This window comes from Carya illinoinensis, chromosome 2, assembly GCF_018687715.1.
Source record: "Carya illinoinensis cultivar Pawnee chromosome 2, C.illinoinensisPawnee_v1, whole genome shotgun sequence".
NCBI lineage: Eukaryota > Viridiplantae > Streptophyta > Magnoliopsida > Fagales > Juglandaceae > Carya > Carya illinoinensis.
In genome coordinates, this window is record NC_056753.1 from 30,021,870 (window position 1) to 30,036,510 (window position 14,641).

The following is a 14,641-nucleotide window of genomic DNA, read 5'->3' on the forward strand; positions in this document are numbered from 1 at the left end:
GACATTTGCTTCCACAAAAATCAAAATTTCCATTCGGTTTCAATTTTACGCATTCAGCTGAGGGACCCCGCCCAAAATAAAATGAGTTTTGCTACGTACAAGTAAAGTCACGTACTAATCTGCGTATTAATACTGATTTTTTTATATTCAAAATTTAAATTAGTACTGTTTTCAATAAAATATACTTTTTAACTATTCACATTAAATTAATGCACATATTAGTGTGTAATTATGCTTGTAACTAGTTTTTTTCAAATAAAAAAAAAGGGAAAAACAACTTTTCATATCAAGAAAAGTTTGTAACATTCCCATCAGAAATTTTTATTATTTTTTATAGAAATGATACCAACAACATGAAATTATTTTAAAAAAGAGTGAAGTTTACTATTTAAAAATTAATTTTTTATATGAATATCATATTTATTTATTCATTTTTTCAAAATAATTATTACATTCATAATCACAAGTATCATTTATCAATTTCTTAGCATAATTATCGTTATTATCATAAAATTTTATCTACCATATTTTTTATTTTATTTTATTGTCTCTGATTAAGTTAGAGGACAAAACATAAATAATTCAACTAAAAATAATGAAGATAATTATTAGAATTATCATAAGAGAATACCTTATAGTTGGTCTGGCTGATTTTCTCCTTATAACTGTCTGCCATTAGATTTTAAACACGTCAGCTTTCCACCATAATTATTGTGAACTACACACTACATGGAATCATCCTTCTCGATATCCCATGCTCGAAATAGAACCCACCATTTCCCTTTCCCTGCGTGAAACAGAACCCCTCTTCTCCTTTTCTCCTGCGCAAAATCGTTCAGTAACTCTTCAAAAGCATCTCGTAGACCCTTTGCAGTAGCTCACAGCGCCCCCCCTCCCCTTCACAACAGCTCGCAAACCCTTCAGAATTGCAACACAACCCCTTCATCTTACATATTTGCGCAACCACCTTAGAATTAGAATATAACTTCAAAAAGAAATGTATGAGAAATACATTTAATGACAAGTCTCATGAGAATAAACTCATTTAATTTATTCAATGAGATAATTTTTGATGCGTCTGAACCTGCAGCTTTAGCTGCTATGCTTGATTTCGGTAATTTTGTGTTCTATAAGAATGATTCATCCATTATTTGGGAAACTTTTGATTTTCCAACTGACACCATATTAGGAGGTCAGAATTTGTCTATGGGAAAAAGTTTGGTTTTGAGTGTGTCTAAATTAGACCAATCGAGGGGACGATTTTTCTCTTAATATTATTAGCCATGACCAACCATGTGGGCGACAATGGTGCGACGATGGTGAGAATTAATGTGGTGCAAAATCTTGGGTGGTGGTGCAAACGAACGGAAGAGATGGCTGGGTCTCGGTGGGTTGAGATTCAGAAAGCAACGACTGTGTGATTCGAATAGCTAGAGTGTGTGACTAACTTTCTAATCATGTGTGGCTGCACCCATAGACTTTTTTGTGTGATTTTTGACGTGACTGATGATGATAGGAGGGCTGGTTTTTTCTAATAAACGGATGGACGCTTAGAAGCGGGACTGTTATCATAATTCTAGAAGAGCTAATTAGCAATAGGGCCTCACTGAAACCCAATAACAAGGCCTAAAAAACAATCTGGGAGGCCCAAAAACATAAAAGGCCCAGCCGAGGGGAAGAGAGGAACAAGTCTTCGTCGTCGTTTGCTCGTCGCTGTATTGGCTTTTTCACCATATTAGCGACGTTGGGGCTTATTGCAGCGCACTGAGAAAACTCTCGCTCTCGCTCAGATAATCGAACGGGTGCGTTGTTGATCCTTTATCTCGTTCAATGTTCTTGTGCTTTTAGTTTTTGAGTACAAATTGAGCTCTTTTTGTTTGTATGGTTACTCATGAAATAGGGATCTGGTTTCAGGACTGTTCCGTTAGGGTTGAAAGTTGAGTGAATTGAAACCCGTGTATCATAATTTTGTTATGAGTGCGGTCTTTATTGTGCGTGATGCCATCAATGGGGATTTTGTTAAATAAATAAAGTACTTTTCTCTGTTGATTCTTTGGTTTGCGTAGAAGTCTTCAAAATCCTCGTTTCACGCACTTTCACATGTTGTGTAAATTCTCCCAACTTAATGGGTGTTTTCTATTCTTTTCTTGTTTTCTTTAAGCTCTTAGGGTTTTTCTTGTTTTGTTGACTTGCGATGGTGCTTGGATGCAGATTTAAATAGATTATCGTTGCTCATCAAGGGGATGATTTCTGAGGATCCTTTTGGCGCACATGTAGTATGGAATAACGGTTTTAGAGGACACTGGGGTTCCTTGGTATGACCAGAGTCTAGGGGGTTGGCATATTGAGCACTACGTTCTATGTCATCTAGGTTTTAAAATCAAGTAACCAACATAGAAAGAAATCATGGATGAAAATCCTGTCATGCTTGTTTTGTAATTTCCTTTAACATATCAGCTATCAATCCTCTCCGCCACATGCTAGTTATGCCATATTGGTTAAGCGGATGCATTCCTTCTCTTTATTATATCATCAGGAAGAGAAGTTCGGATTCTAAAGAAACGAAATGAGTGGAGGAGGAGAGAAGGGTTCAGCAGCCACAAAGACACCCGGAGATTTTCTCAAATCAATTCGTGGGCGACCTGTTGTTGTTAAACTGAATTCTGGAGTTGATTATCGAGGTCAGTTACTCTTATTTCTCATTTTTCTTACCTAATTTTGCATGGGTACGGTAAATGGTTCAAGAAGATGAAATCCGCTGCCGATTCTTGCTAGGCTTTGTTGGAAATGTAATCTGGTCTGTAGCAGACATTCTTGCCATTGAGGGATTTCAGATAATTCCAATCCCACTGGCCAGTTAAGGTTTTGCATTCTATTACTTGAGAAGGTAAGGGTTTTGTAATATTTGGAAAAAAAATCCCCAACGCTGATAAAACATAAGAAATATGTACATGTTATAAAACGGGAAAGAATATACCATTTTTATTTGTTTATTACATTTGGTCACTATTTAAATTGTCATTCAAGAAAGGTTTTATGATGGGTTAGCATCTCATGCTTGGGACATTTGCCCCTCCCTTTTTCTCCCTTAAATTTAGGCAAATGGCGTGAAACCGAATCTCGTGGCAGTCATTTATGATATATACCTTCATCTTTCAAATCTGTGAGAGGGAAAAATGAAATTGGGTACTTAGGAGAAAGGAGGGGGGGGGGAAGAGTGGATGTGAGGCTCACATCCTTGTGATAAGTAATTGATTTTTTCTTTTTATTAATTTACTTTTCTTGGGTTGAAGAATCTTTATATACCCTATGCCAGTAATGGCTAGTATCAACATCCATTTACGAAAGGTAGAGAAATACCAAACGGATATAAATAGAAAAGTGATATTTGCAATCATAGAGTGTGCAAGCGTCACATATTTCTTTTGAAAAAAAAAAGGAATAAATATGACACCCATATAAAAAAAAAAATTAATTAATTTCTTAATTGTGAGCTCTGCTCTTTTTCAAAAGAATTGCACGAGGCTAGCATAATCCATAACTGTATCTAGCATAATCTATAAATAAATGCTTGTGAGGAATTTGATCTTTACTAGTTGTTGATAGACATCTGACTGATGGTTGGGTACACTCCAATTTGTTTAGCTGATATGGACTCTGGAAACATTCATTCATAGATAAGTCTTTGTGTGCAGGTATTCTCGCATGTCTGGATGGGTATATGAACATAGCAATGGAGCAAACAGAAGAATATGTGAATGGGCAGCTGAAAAATAAATATGGCGATGCTTTCATTCGCGGAAACAATGGTACTTTATAGAATTACCTTTTTTTTTTTTTTACTGTTATTTCCCAACTTTCTTTAATACCCCATACTGTTATTTTGACCGGTCTGGTACTGGTTGATTTTTCCCCTTTTATTTATTTATTGAATTTTGCAGTTCTCTACATTAGTACATCAAAGAGGACACTAGCAGATGGAGCTTGAGTATTGGACTATATATCAAGCCATGTGGTTCATCTGCAGTCAGGCTTTCAATGTTTGTATTTCTGATGTAAGATGATGATATTGATTTGGAAATGAGAATTAGACAGTGCTGCTCTAACTTGGACATATGCAACTTTGTTATCTTTCTAATGGGATAAGTATCAAATATCTAAATTGAAGATTGATGCGTTATTGTTATTTTGATGAACGATCATCATGGTCATGAAGCTTGTTGCACAAAATTTCTTTTAGGCATCCTTTCCTTTTGGTGGCCATTTATTGAAGTTGGATGCTCAAGTATCCAATAAGAAACTCCCAAAATGACAAAGGAGGAGATGTTAAGTAGTATATTCCTTTTTGGGGTGAATTGAGCTCGTCTCCCATCTTCTTCCAATTATTTAGAGAATTAATAAACATTTTTCTGTTTGGAGGGAAATCAATAGGCTATTTTTTTTTTTTAAAAAAAAAAGAAGAAAAATTCTATGCAAAGTGTAATATTCTAGATTTACTTTACAACAAAAGTAATTTTACAATTTGCTGAATCATATTACATCTCACTTCAATTTGTAAACTTTCTTGTATTCTTGTATAAGACTTCTGAGTTGTGTGTAGACAAATCATTTATCTTGTTATTAAATTGCATCAACGTTAAAGGAAGTTTTTAAATTTTTAACTTCATCAAAGAAGCGAATTTTTCCCAACTATTCTGGATTAATTTATTAAATCCTGCTCGAATGTACATCTTGGCAAACATGATGTACTTGGAGAAATGGCCAGTGGGTATGCATCATATTCCATAAAATTTAACATTATTGAACAGACATGTAATCAAACCAGACACTCCATTCAAAGAATTTCACTAATCTGTCTGAATGGCTCACAGATTCTTACCATTTCTTATAAAGGCAGGGAGCATGAGCTCAGTCACATCAATTATTTTCCTCAAATAAAGCACAGAGGTAATGAAATTATAACCCTCACATTCCTGTGAGTATACAAGGTGTATTCAGCAAGGAGGGGGGTCACAATGAACCTGAGCACTAACCTGAGATGATAGCAGTGACTTCTTTGCTGCTATCACTCTACTCACCAACAGTTTCCATCTAGCTTCATCTTTCTTGGTCTGCTGCTGCATTTTTTCCTTGAAATGCCTAGAAGGAAGAGAGAGAGAGAGAGAGAGAGAGAGAGAGAGAGAGAGAGAATATGTTACTAAAACAACATCCCTTAGCTCACATCGTTCACTCAAGATTAACAGAACTAAGATTAGAATTCTGCCGAGTGTTGGTACTATGCTGCGTTCCAAATTCAAAGTAGGACTCTAAAATACAGACTGAACCCACCCCCCCCCCCCCCCCCCCCCCCCGGGGGGAGATTTGTTCAACTCGTGGGGTGTATCATTTCAAATTATGTTTGAATCAGAGCAAATTTTACTGCCTAGATACTGTGCTAGTAAGAATTTGGTAAGTAATCAAGTCATCAATTTAATGCCATCTAAACATCACCTACCAAACTGAATTCACATTTCCAGCTTAGATTCATAGATCGGGACCTTTGATATTTTTCATAGGAGCAAGTGAAGGCAAAAAGTGTCAACTAGTTGCCAAGCCATCAAGTTAATGCCAACTAAGCATCACCTAACTCACTGAACTAGCATTCACCAGCTTAGATTGGAAAAACATTGTTATAATATCAATAGCTTAGAAATTGACTTAAGCTAATTTATATCCTTTCAATTAATACATTCTAATTTATTTCCCCAAACGGTGAAGGGTATAGAGCTAGGGATGAAAGTTTCATGCTTACCTACAAAGAGCGACCTTGCAATAATCAGGCTCATTGCACATGCGAGAATGCAATTCAAGCAGCTGCCACATACGTTTACAGTGAGCACAGCCACCCGGAATCCGTGTCTTACAACTAGAAAAATGACGGACTAACATCTCAAGCCCTTTGCAAGCTGGGAAACGACAAGCAACCTGGCTTCCTTTCAGCACCTTGTCACGAGGCCCTATTGTTCTACACCCATCCTTGCATATGTGAAGGAGGGCTTCCATCGCCTCATTCAGTTGCAAGTATACCTTTTTCTCTTCAATTTTCTTCAACCGCTCTTGCTTTCTCTGAAAAAAAAAAACTATTGAAACTAAGATCCTAATTTTGGAGGTAAATCTAAAGGACTGAACATAGAATAAATTGATAAAAACATCACCCGATCGAATCTTTGGTCAAAAACCTATTAATTAATTCCTACTTTTCATGTGCACTTGTATTAACCTGAGGCTAGAACACAAGAACACAATAAAATGCTGTCAGGAATTACAGCAGCTATTACACTGGCTAGCCAAAGAGAAAGATTTGTGGGAAAGAAAAGTCTAGAACATGATTGCCAGGATCATAGCATTTTCAGCATTCAAAAAACAGAAAGGTAAAGGGTTTCCAGGGAAAGCGAAATGATTGAAATAACCTTCCATATTACAATGTGATGAAACACAGCTCTGCAATGAGATTTATACATTTTTCAAGAAAAAGTCAATAAGATCACAACAACAGGAGTCACCAAATCCGATTAAAATCACATAAATTAAAATAAAAGAGCCTCAGATTGTATTCAGAGTAGTAGCGTATTCAGGGCGAAAAAAGGTATGTTTTTGTATAGTATTAATCTAACATAAAACTCTAAGATATAGGTTTAAAGGCATAATTATAAGCAATATTTTGTCTCACTAGGACTGTAGATATTCCACTGCAGGGATATCTTTGGCAGATTCCAACTATTGGATACTAAAGAGGGGGTTTTTTCCCCAACCCAAAGCTATATAGATAATTAGCCAAGAAGTTACCATGTTGCCAAGCCTATTTGAGCGGGCATCTACCACATACTCAGCGCAAAAGCTTTCCATGTTGCCTTTGCTGGTTTGAATTTTAATAGATAATTAAATCAGACAAAATTATAGAAAAATTATTAAATCAGACAAAATTATAGAAAAATTAAGTGCATATAAGATTTTCATAATGTTTCTATGCCTTCTTCATGATAGATGCAGATTTCATACAACTTTCGCACATCTTCTTTTCATGAGTACAGAAATAAAATAACTAGGTTTGAAAAGAGAATAGGAACTGACTTACACAATCTGCCTCAACAACGCACTCAAGAAGTTCTTGTTCGAGTGCAGGATTAGCACGCTTCATTACTTTCCAGCCTTCAGTTGAAGCTATAGTTTTGAAGTCCCCAATAATAGTACGAACGCAAATGAAGGAGAGCCGAGGTGCATCACAGTTCCTTGCCAATTGAAGCACGTCTATAACGTTTTCTTTGGTCAGCCAGCCCTGCTCCAGAACATATATACAAACTCTTTTCAGCGATGGAATTGAATAGGAGTGTGACAAAGCCAACAAATGGAGAACATGCTGCTTCACCGCTTCCTCTTCATAGCTGGCATTAGGATATTGTAAGAAGAAACCGTTCTAAGAACTTCAGCCAGAATTTACCTGGGAGTGAAATGGGAATGCAGACAGATGGAAGAGGACATATCCAACATACCAGGATGAGTAGAGAAAACGAATGAAAGCATAGACAGCTTGGTGAGGCACCCCAAGAACCTTTATGTATCTCATACCATTCTTAACTTTTGCTTGCTGCAGAATATTCGCCAGCACTGGGGATACTGCACTCTGCAAAATGAAAAATACAATTAATTAGCCTTAGGTCCATCCCTCTTCAATTACCCTGATCAGCAGCCAAATAAATATTTCCAGGAACTCAAAAGTGATTAAATTATATTTTCCAATTTTCAATAGTCCCATTGCCTGTGTCATAATGCCTATTTTAGAAATTGAAAAGGCAGATCTTTTTTTTTTGTTTGTTTCGATAATATTTTCAAGTGAGAACTTCAAAAGACGAAGGTCTACAATTGAAATTGGCCAACTCCAATTTAGTCAGAAGGAAAGTGCAGTTCCGTTAACTCACCAGGACACAGGAATGAGCCTGAATATGTGATTTGTCCTCTGTAATAACAAACACATCTGAGCCATATCCTTCCTTGAAAAGTTTGTCCCATGTATCTTTTGTTTCCTTTGGGATAGAGCTACAGTCTGAAATCCTATTGGAAAGTTTGATTCTAGTACAGGATTTGACAGGAAAAGGTGGTGGTTTTGGAATATGACATTTAGAGGATACAGAAGTGGATGGAACTTCCAACACAGGTAAAATATCAGCTGGATTATCTTCCTCTAGGTGTATATTAAAAGATCCACAGAAGGATTCACCACTCGAAGACGGCCAGGGAGAGTCATGATTGGCTGAAGCCATAAACTAATATAGTATTTTTGGTACAATCAAATTTAGATCAAAGATCTGCAAACAAAACAAAAAGAGACTGAGGGACCTCTAATTAACAGTAAGAGAGCTACAGTAAAAAATGGTATTAAAAGAAAATTCACCAAATAAAGAAGACTTATGAACGGTGATAATTAATGCAATACGAAATATCTCTCAAACTAATCTACATATATAGATCATTGCCTATAGGGTATCTCCGGGTTGCACCATAACGTCAAACTTCTTCTTGAGAAGGAATATGAAATAAATACAAGTACTAAACAAAACAGAAACCCCTATATTACCAAACAGGAAAAGAATCGACTGAACAAGTCCTCCTTTCCTTTGTGACTTGCCCAATATTCACAAAGTTGCTTTGCTTTGGGGTTATAGATTTCTTTCTTCCATGCCCACAAAAACCAATACCAAGAAAACATAAACCCATCAGCCTGGACATCTCCAAGCTGCTACCCAAACCAAACTGGATACATTACCGAAAACTACAATAAATACGTTTAATGAATGTCTTCACGCAGATCTTGACATTGGAATGGGCACTAATTCCGAAATGTATCCAGTACAGTCATAGACTAAACGTGTTAAAAATTATTCGTGAAAGCATACCCCTCCACAAAAAAAAAAAACTATAAAATCCCAAATTGAAGCCAAAGTCCGCACGCGCACCAAGCAAAAGGATACGTGGTGGAAAATAAAATATTACAGAAACATAAATGAATAAATAAGAACAGAGATAAAAAAAAAAGTCGGTCACCTACACACAAGTTTGCTTTCAAACGGTTTCGCAGCAATCAAACATCTAGTGAGAGAGAGAGTTACCTTCGCAAATCTTCACAGGAAAAAATCGAGATTTGCGCGGTTTTTCTCGAACTTCTATCGTGTAGAGCTAAAGAACCTGAAAAATAAATTAAGAATAACTATAAGAATAATATTAGAGTAACACAATCCCGTTCCCCAAATAACGACAAATATTCCATTTCCAAAACAAAGAAAAAAAAAAAAAAGAGGGGAAAAAATCCTTTTTTGGAGAAACTATCTTTTTCTTCTTTCTTCTTGGGCATCCTTCGCTAGAATAATTGAAAAAATGGAATATATTCTTTAGAGAGAGAGAGAGAGAAACCTGGAAAGTGGAAACATCCATTAAAATTGCTTCAAAATGATAGAGTACTTTGGGTTTTAAAAAATCAGAAAGAAGAAAGGAAACGAAGTTGTATCAGCTGGAGGTACCTTACCTTAGTCAAAAAGCGGCTAAGTGATTGTCGGAAGCCTTTTTGTCGGATCAAAACTCCTTTGGGAAATGTATGAAAAAGGGTTGGCCGTAAGAATATGAACTTCTTTCTCTAAAGAGTTCAGACGGGAGCAAGCAGATGATATGTAGAGAGAGACAAACGGAGACAGGTAGAGGGACAGGGGAAAAGACGTGCGTCTAAAACAGGAGGGAACGTTTAGTACTGTGTTCGTTAGTTATTGGGGGTGGCCGAGGGAAAAAAATAGGCTTTCAGCTTTCTCACGATATATTCAACTATTTAATAAATAAATAAATAAATTATTAAAAAAATTAATTATGACTTAATAATTTTTTCTTACTTCAAAATGATTTGACATGCACCAATTTTACTATAATTAATCTTAATTACAACTTTCAAATTGATAATTTTGTGTGGATTCTTTATAAAAAAAATAATATTCTAATTATAAAGGTATAATATAAAAATAATTTTATAAATTAATATAATTTAATATAAATTTTTATTATAAAATAAATCTAATAAATCGCATAAATCTATATTAATTTATAAGATTATTTTTATATAAACCTTTCATGTCAGTATCACTATTAAAAATTAGATCTCACTAAAAAAAGAGATTTTTATACACTTTTTCAGTATATATATATTTTTTACAAAAGAACTTGACAAAAGTTGTCTAGATAAATTTATTTTAAATTATTAGTATTCGCAGTCACGTTTAGATAAAAAAGATCATCTCCAATTATTTCCTCATATCCCTTTTATCTATAAAAACAAATAAATTGATTATTGATAAGATCTTATGTTACCTACTTGCAATCTAGATTTCAAACGAATTTAAAGTTAAATATGATATTTAAAATTAGTTTTACAGTTAAAATTAATAAAAAGTAAGAAATGATGTTTATAGTTATAGAATATGCAACTGCTTCGCAATCTCTTTATAAAAAAGTGAGTAAATATGAGATCCACATGAAAAAATTAATTTCATAACAGTGGGTCACACTTTTTTTAAAAATGATTACACGATACTTATACACTTTACAATTATATGTAGAATTACTTATCTCATTAATGGTTTGCACATAATTGAACCCACCTGTATAAACTGTCGTAATTTAAGGTTGTTTTTAGAAATATAAATATTTTTAAATTATTTCACTATTATTTATAAATAATTTATTAATATTTACAAACAGATCACTATTATTTATAAACTATTCATTATTATTTTATAATTATTCATAAACTATTTTACTATTATTTATAAATAATTTGAAATACTTTTAACATCTAAACAGAACCTTCCAAAAATCAAACAAGACTATTTAGTCATGTGTTCACATTTTATTTGGTGGAGAAGTATTATTTATTATTTAATTTCACAATTTTAATCATTATTATTTTTATCTTTTTAATGTGATATTAAATGAATTATTAATTTTATTTTTTAATTATGTGATGACGCTTTAGAAATGTTGAACTCAAGATTTTAAGTTTTGTGTAATTATATATTTACACATGGATTTTGATGATAACAAATGAATTCAAAGAATGAAGAAGTCTGAAGATCAAGTTGTCTACACAATGGAGTCAAGCACATCAAGGAAACAAACATGAACAAGAAGGGAACAAGTTCACATTAAAATTATAGAGTAATATTGTAAATCTCTTCAAAATTCAAAATTAGGATTAATGCTCAAAATTAATATTTTATCATAAAGCATTAAAATACATTTTTCACATGTGCATGTTTTATTTGAATATTTTTAAAAGTGATTGATGCTTTTTTAGACTTATACAAAAAGTAAAAGATTAGATTTGAAATTTTTGAAAAGGAAGGTGTGCTCATTTTGTCATATGCAAAAAGTAAAAGATTAGGTTTGAATTTTTTTTTGAAAATGAAAGTGTGCTCATTTTGTCATATGCCAAAAGTAAAAGATTAGGTTTGATTTTTTTGAAAAAGTGAATGATGTTGTCTTTGACAATTGAAAAAGAAGAACCTTTTATTTGAATTTTTTGAAAAAGTGAATGATGTTGTCTTTGACATGTGAATCTTTTTAAATTTGAATATGAAGTCTCATATGCCTATAAATAGATCATTTGAGAGTTTCACATTCACAACATCAAGAGCATACAACATTCATTTAAAGCTTTCATTCTCTCTTCTCTAAGCATTGAGCCTTAATCCTTGTTCATTTTGAGAGATATAGTTTGCGCTGTATTGTTCTTATTTCACTCATTGAGGAGTGTTTTCTGATAACCTACCCACTATCAGCTCTTGTATCAGAAAAAGGGTGTGTATAACCCTTGTGTGTGTAGAAAGTATTCTACACGGGGAATAGTTGAATCACCACGTGTAAGGTGATTGCAAGTGTAGAGGGTGTTCTACACGGATCCTTTGTAGTGGTATTGTTCAAAGGTGTAATAGGTTTCTATCTCCACCTGAAGGAGGTTGAATAGTGAATTTGGGAATCCTCAAGGGGTAGCTTGAGGCGAGGACGTAGGCAGTGGGGCCGAACCTCGTTAACATACTGAGTTTGCTTCTCTCTTACCCTTACTCTTTATATTTATTGTTATTTTATATTTTGTTTATATTTTATATTATATATTTGATTTATAATTGTTGTTTTTTTTATACAACTCAATTCACCCCCTCTCTTGTGTTAGTCATCTGGACAACAAGAAAATAATTATTCCATAATAGTTAAACCAATAATAAATAAGATTTTTAAGTTTTTTTTATTGATCCTAGAGCTTAATAATTAACCATAGTTTATTGTCCATCATCCGATATTTGTGAAGTTCAATCACGAGACGATTTGATTAGATAAAGCAAATGAGAAGACTGAAGAGATGATACATACTATAAAAAGCGGTTTTTGCGACTTGTGACGGCGACTGTACGGCGACACGAGATATAGAAGTTCGCAAAAATCTGACAACAAACTGCTGATAGACACGTGGAGTTGTTGATAGACTGATGTGAGAGAGAGTGCATGGGTCGGCGACGAAAAGACATAAAGTGACGGTGGCATGGGAATGATCTGACGTGGAGGTGGATCCCACGTGACTCAGGTGGTGGGGCCCTGAAACACGGTTCAAAGAATATTCATAAATTTTCCGTGAGATTAATCATTAGGAGAATCTTTATTTTTTAAAATAGAAAATAACAAATACTATTTTGATTACGTAAAATTATACATAATTATTATAATTATTTTAAATTTTTATAAAAAATTATAATAAATAATTTTTTTAAATTTTAAAATAAAATTAATATTAAAATAATATTTTATTCAAATTTTATTAAAATATTTTATCTAAACTATGTAATCAAATAAAATATAAATATTTGATAAGTATATCTCGACATTTTTTTTATTTAATAATTAAAAATATCTTTTAATAATGTTATAAATTTTTTATATTTAAAAAATTCTCTATAACTATAGTGCTACCCTTTTAAAATTGAGTGTTTTAGTGGTTGGGTTTTCACTTTTAATGGCTATGGGGAGATCCGTATTTAGGATAGGGTGATTCGTCTTTGGAATGTGTACCCAAAATTGTCATGCGGTGTATTTTGTTTTTGTTTTTAAAGCATCTTTAAGGGTAAAAGTGTTTTATTTTATTTAATTTTATTTTATTTAATATCATCTTATTATTATAATTTTTTTAAATTTTCATATAAAATATAATAAAAAATTTAAAATTTTTAAATATTAAAAAAATTATATTTTAAAAATATTTTATTTAACTTTCATCTAAAACTATCTTATTATTCTAATCGTAAATGTTACAAGAAATAAACACAACTTTTTAGTGTAATTTTTATAAACAATTAAAAAAATAAAAAAATATATAAAAAGACAAAATGCACATGAACTACTTTGGGGATACATTTGGAGGACGACTAAGCATTTTTTTTTTCAAATATTGGCTTTGGATTCTAGTTTAAGTTTTTTTTTTTCTTTTTTAAATAGACTTTAATTCATGAATGAATGAAAAAAATTAAAACTGTGATTAATAAATCTGAGTACAAATCTCGATTACAAGCCAACTGCGGTTATAAGCTCCCCTTGCACACAACTTTCATTGTGTTGGACATTGTCTAAAAATTTCTAAAACTCTCTAATGACAGTCTTTCTGAGATGCGAGACTCTGTAAAAATAGAAATGTCCATCTTGACTTGTTTATGAGAAAACAAAATATTTCACCCCCACTATCTAAAGGAGGAGGGGGATTTTCCACCCTCATCTTTCAAAGAATGATAGAGACTCACTACCATTCTCCTCCAAAGAAAAAATGGAATTGCCTATTTCAATTTATTTTCATAACAAAAGATAAAAATAAAAGAAAAAATACTATGCTCTCCACCGGCACATCCACTGACTGCACATTTCATCCACTATACCATTCACTTTCTCTCACCACGAGAACACGTTTAAGTCCACTTGTACTGGCAGCTCCCCACTTTGTCCTCCACCATTCCTGCTATCCATATTGCCCCAACCCGCTCTACCTTCTGCCTCGACTTGCAGCTAACTCGAAACAACAAGCATGCGGCATACATGACAAAGCGGAAGGATGTCTCAAGAAAGAACTACTGCCACCGAAAACCAACTTGCCACCGAAAAACTCAACTCTATAACACAGCCATCGGTGGCCCTTATTTCCAGCCTAAACTGAAACACCCAAAATTAAGCAGACCAAGTTAAACACCGAAAAATAGAGACCAAAAAACTAACCATACCAAGTTGGACGGCCTCACCGTAACCACACCATTATTACAACTTGGAAGAAACCAAACAGAAAAAAAAACTACCCCACAACATAACTAGGTCTAGACTAAAAAAGAACGAGACAGGAAACTGAAACCAAAAGAAGTTGAATGCACTGTCACCATCACCCCTTCCCCAACCACCATCCAAGAGAAAATCCACCATGAGCCACAGCCAAGCTCCACCCCTGAAAATAGCCTTATCCCCCCATGCACGATGGCATGCAAACCGAAAACCTCCTCTGTTTTCCATGGATGAAACAAAGTCCCTTATCCTCACCGAAATT

The 14,641-nt window shown here is 33.7% G+C and overlaps 2 protein-coding genes across 5 annotated transcripts; one reads left to right on the forward strand and one right to left on the reverse strand.

Moving 5' to 3' along the window:
* Nucleotides 1-1,646: 1,646 nt before the first annotated feature.
* On the forward strand, nt 1,647-4,186 carry LOC122300791 (sm-like protein LSM36B). Of its 3 annotated transcripts, XM_043111680.1 has the most exons (5): nt 1,658-1,802; nt 2,212-2,315; nt 2,537-2,681; nt 3,696-3,809; nt 3,942-4,186. In XM_043111680.1, the coding sequence occupies exons 3-5, from the start codon at nt 2,567-2,569 to the stop codon at nt 3,986-3,988; spliced, it is 276 nt and encodes a 91-aa protein (XP_042967614.1). In that variant the 5' UTR covers nt 1,658-1,802; nt 2,212-2,315; nt 2,537-2,566; the 3' UTR covers nt 3,989-4,186. The 3 variants fall into 3 exon arrangements, with proteins under 3 accessions (XP_042967612.1, XP_042967614.1, XP_042967613.1); XM_043111678.1 differs by lacking the exon at nt 2,212-2,315 and having other exon boundaries at nt 1,647-1,802; XM_043111679.1 differs by having other exon boundaries at nt 2,212-2,681.
* A 627-nt stretch (nt 4,187-4,813) lies between these two features.
* LOC122300790 (BTB/POZ and TAZ domain-containing protein 3-like) lies at nt 4,814-9,771 on the reverse strand. Of its 2 annotated transcripts, XM_043111675.1 has the most exons (7): nt 9,557-9,771; nt 9,144-9,219; nt 7,956-8,342; nt 7,530-7,660; nt 7,115-7,421; nt 5,792-6,105; nt 4,814-5,139 (listed from the first exon to the last, which is right to left on the reverse strand). In XM_043111675.1, the coding sequence occupies exons 3-7, from the start codon at nt 8,295-8,297 to the stop codon at nt 4,995-4,997; spliced, it is 1,239 nt and encodes a 412-aa protein (XP_042967609.1). In that variant the 5' UTR covers nt 8,298-8,342; nt 9,144-9,219; nt 9,557-9,771; the 3' UTR covers nt 4,814-4,994. The 2 variants fall into 2 exon arrangements, with proteins under 2 accessions (XP_042967609.1, XP_042967610.1); XM_043111676.1 differs by lacking the exons at nt 9,144-9,219; nt 9,557-9,771 and adding an exon at nt 8,612-8,769.
* Nucleotides 9,772-14,641: the final 4,870 nt, after the last annotated feature.

Coding starts and splice junctions, on each gene's coding strand:
- LOC122300791 (XM_043111678.1), top strand. CDS start 2,567: ATGAGTGGAGGAGGAGAGAAGGGTTCAGCAGCCACAAAGACACCCGGA. Junction 2,682..3,695: donor TTCTGGAGTTGATTATCGAG/GTCAGTTACTCT, acceptor CTTTGTGTGCAG/GTATTCTCGCATGTCTGGAT. Junction 3,810..3,941: donor TTTCATTCGCGGAAACAATG/GTACTTTATAGA, acceptor TGAATTTTGCAG/TTCTCTACATTAGTACATCA.
- LOC122300790 (XM_043111675.1), bottom strand. CDS start 8,297: ATGGCTTCAGCCAATCATGACTCTCCCTGGCCGTCTTCGAGTGGTGAA. Junction 7,661..7,955: donor AGGCTCATTCCTGTGTCCTG/GTGAGTTAACGG, acceptor TTCATTTTGCAG/AGTGCAGTATCCCCAGTGCT. Junction 7,422..7,529: donor CGTTTTCTCTACTCATCCTG/GTATGTTGGATA, acceptor TCCTAATGCCAG/CTATGAAGAGGAAGCGGTGA.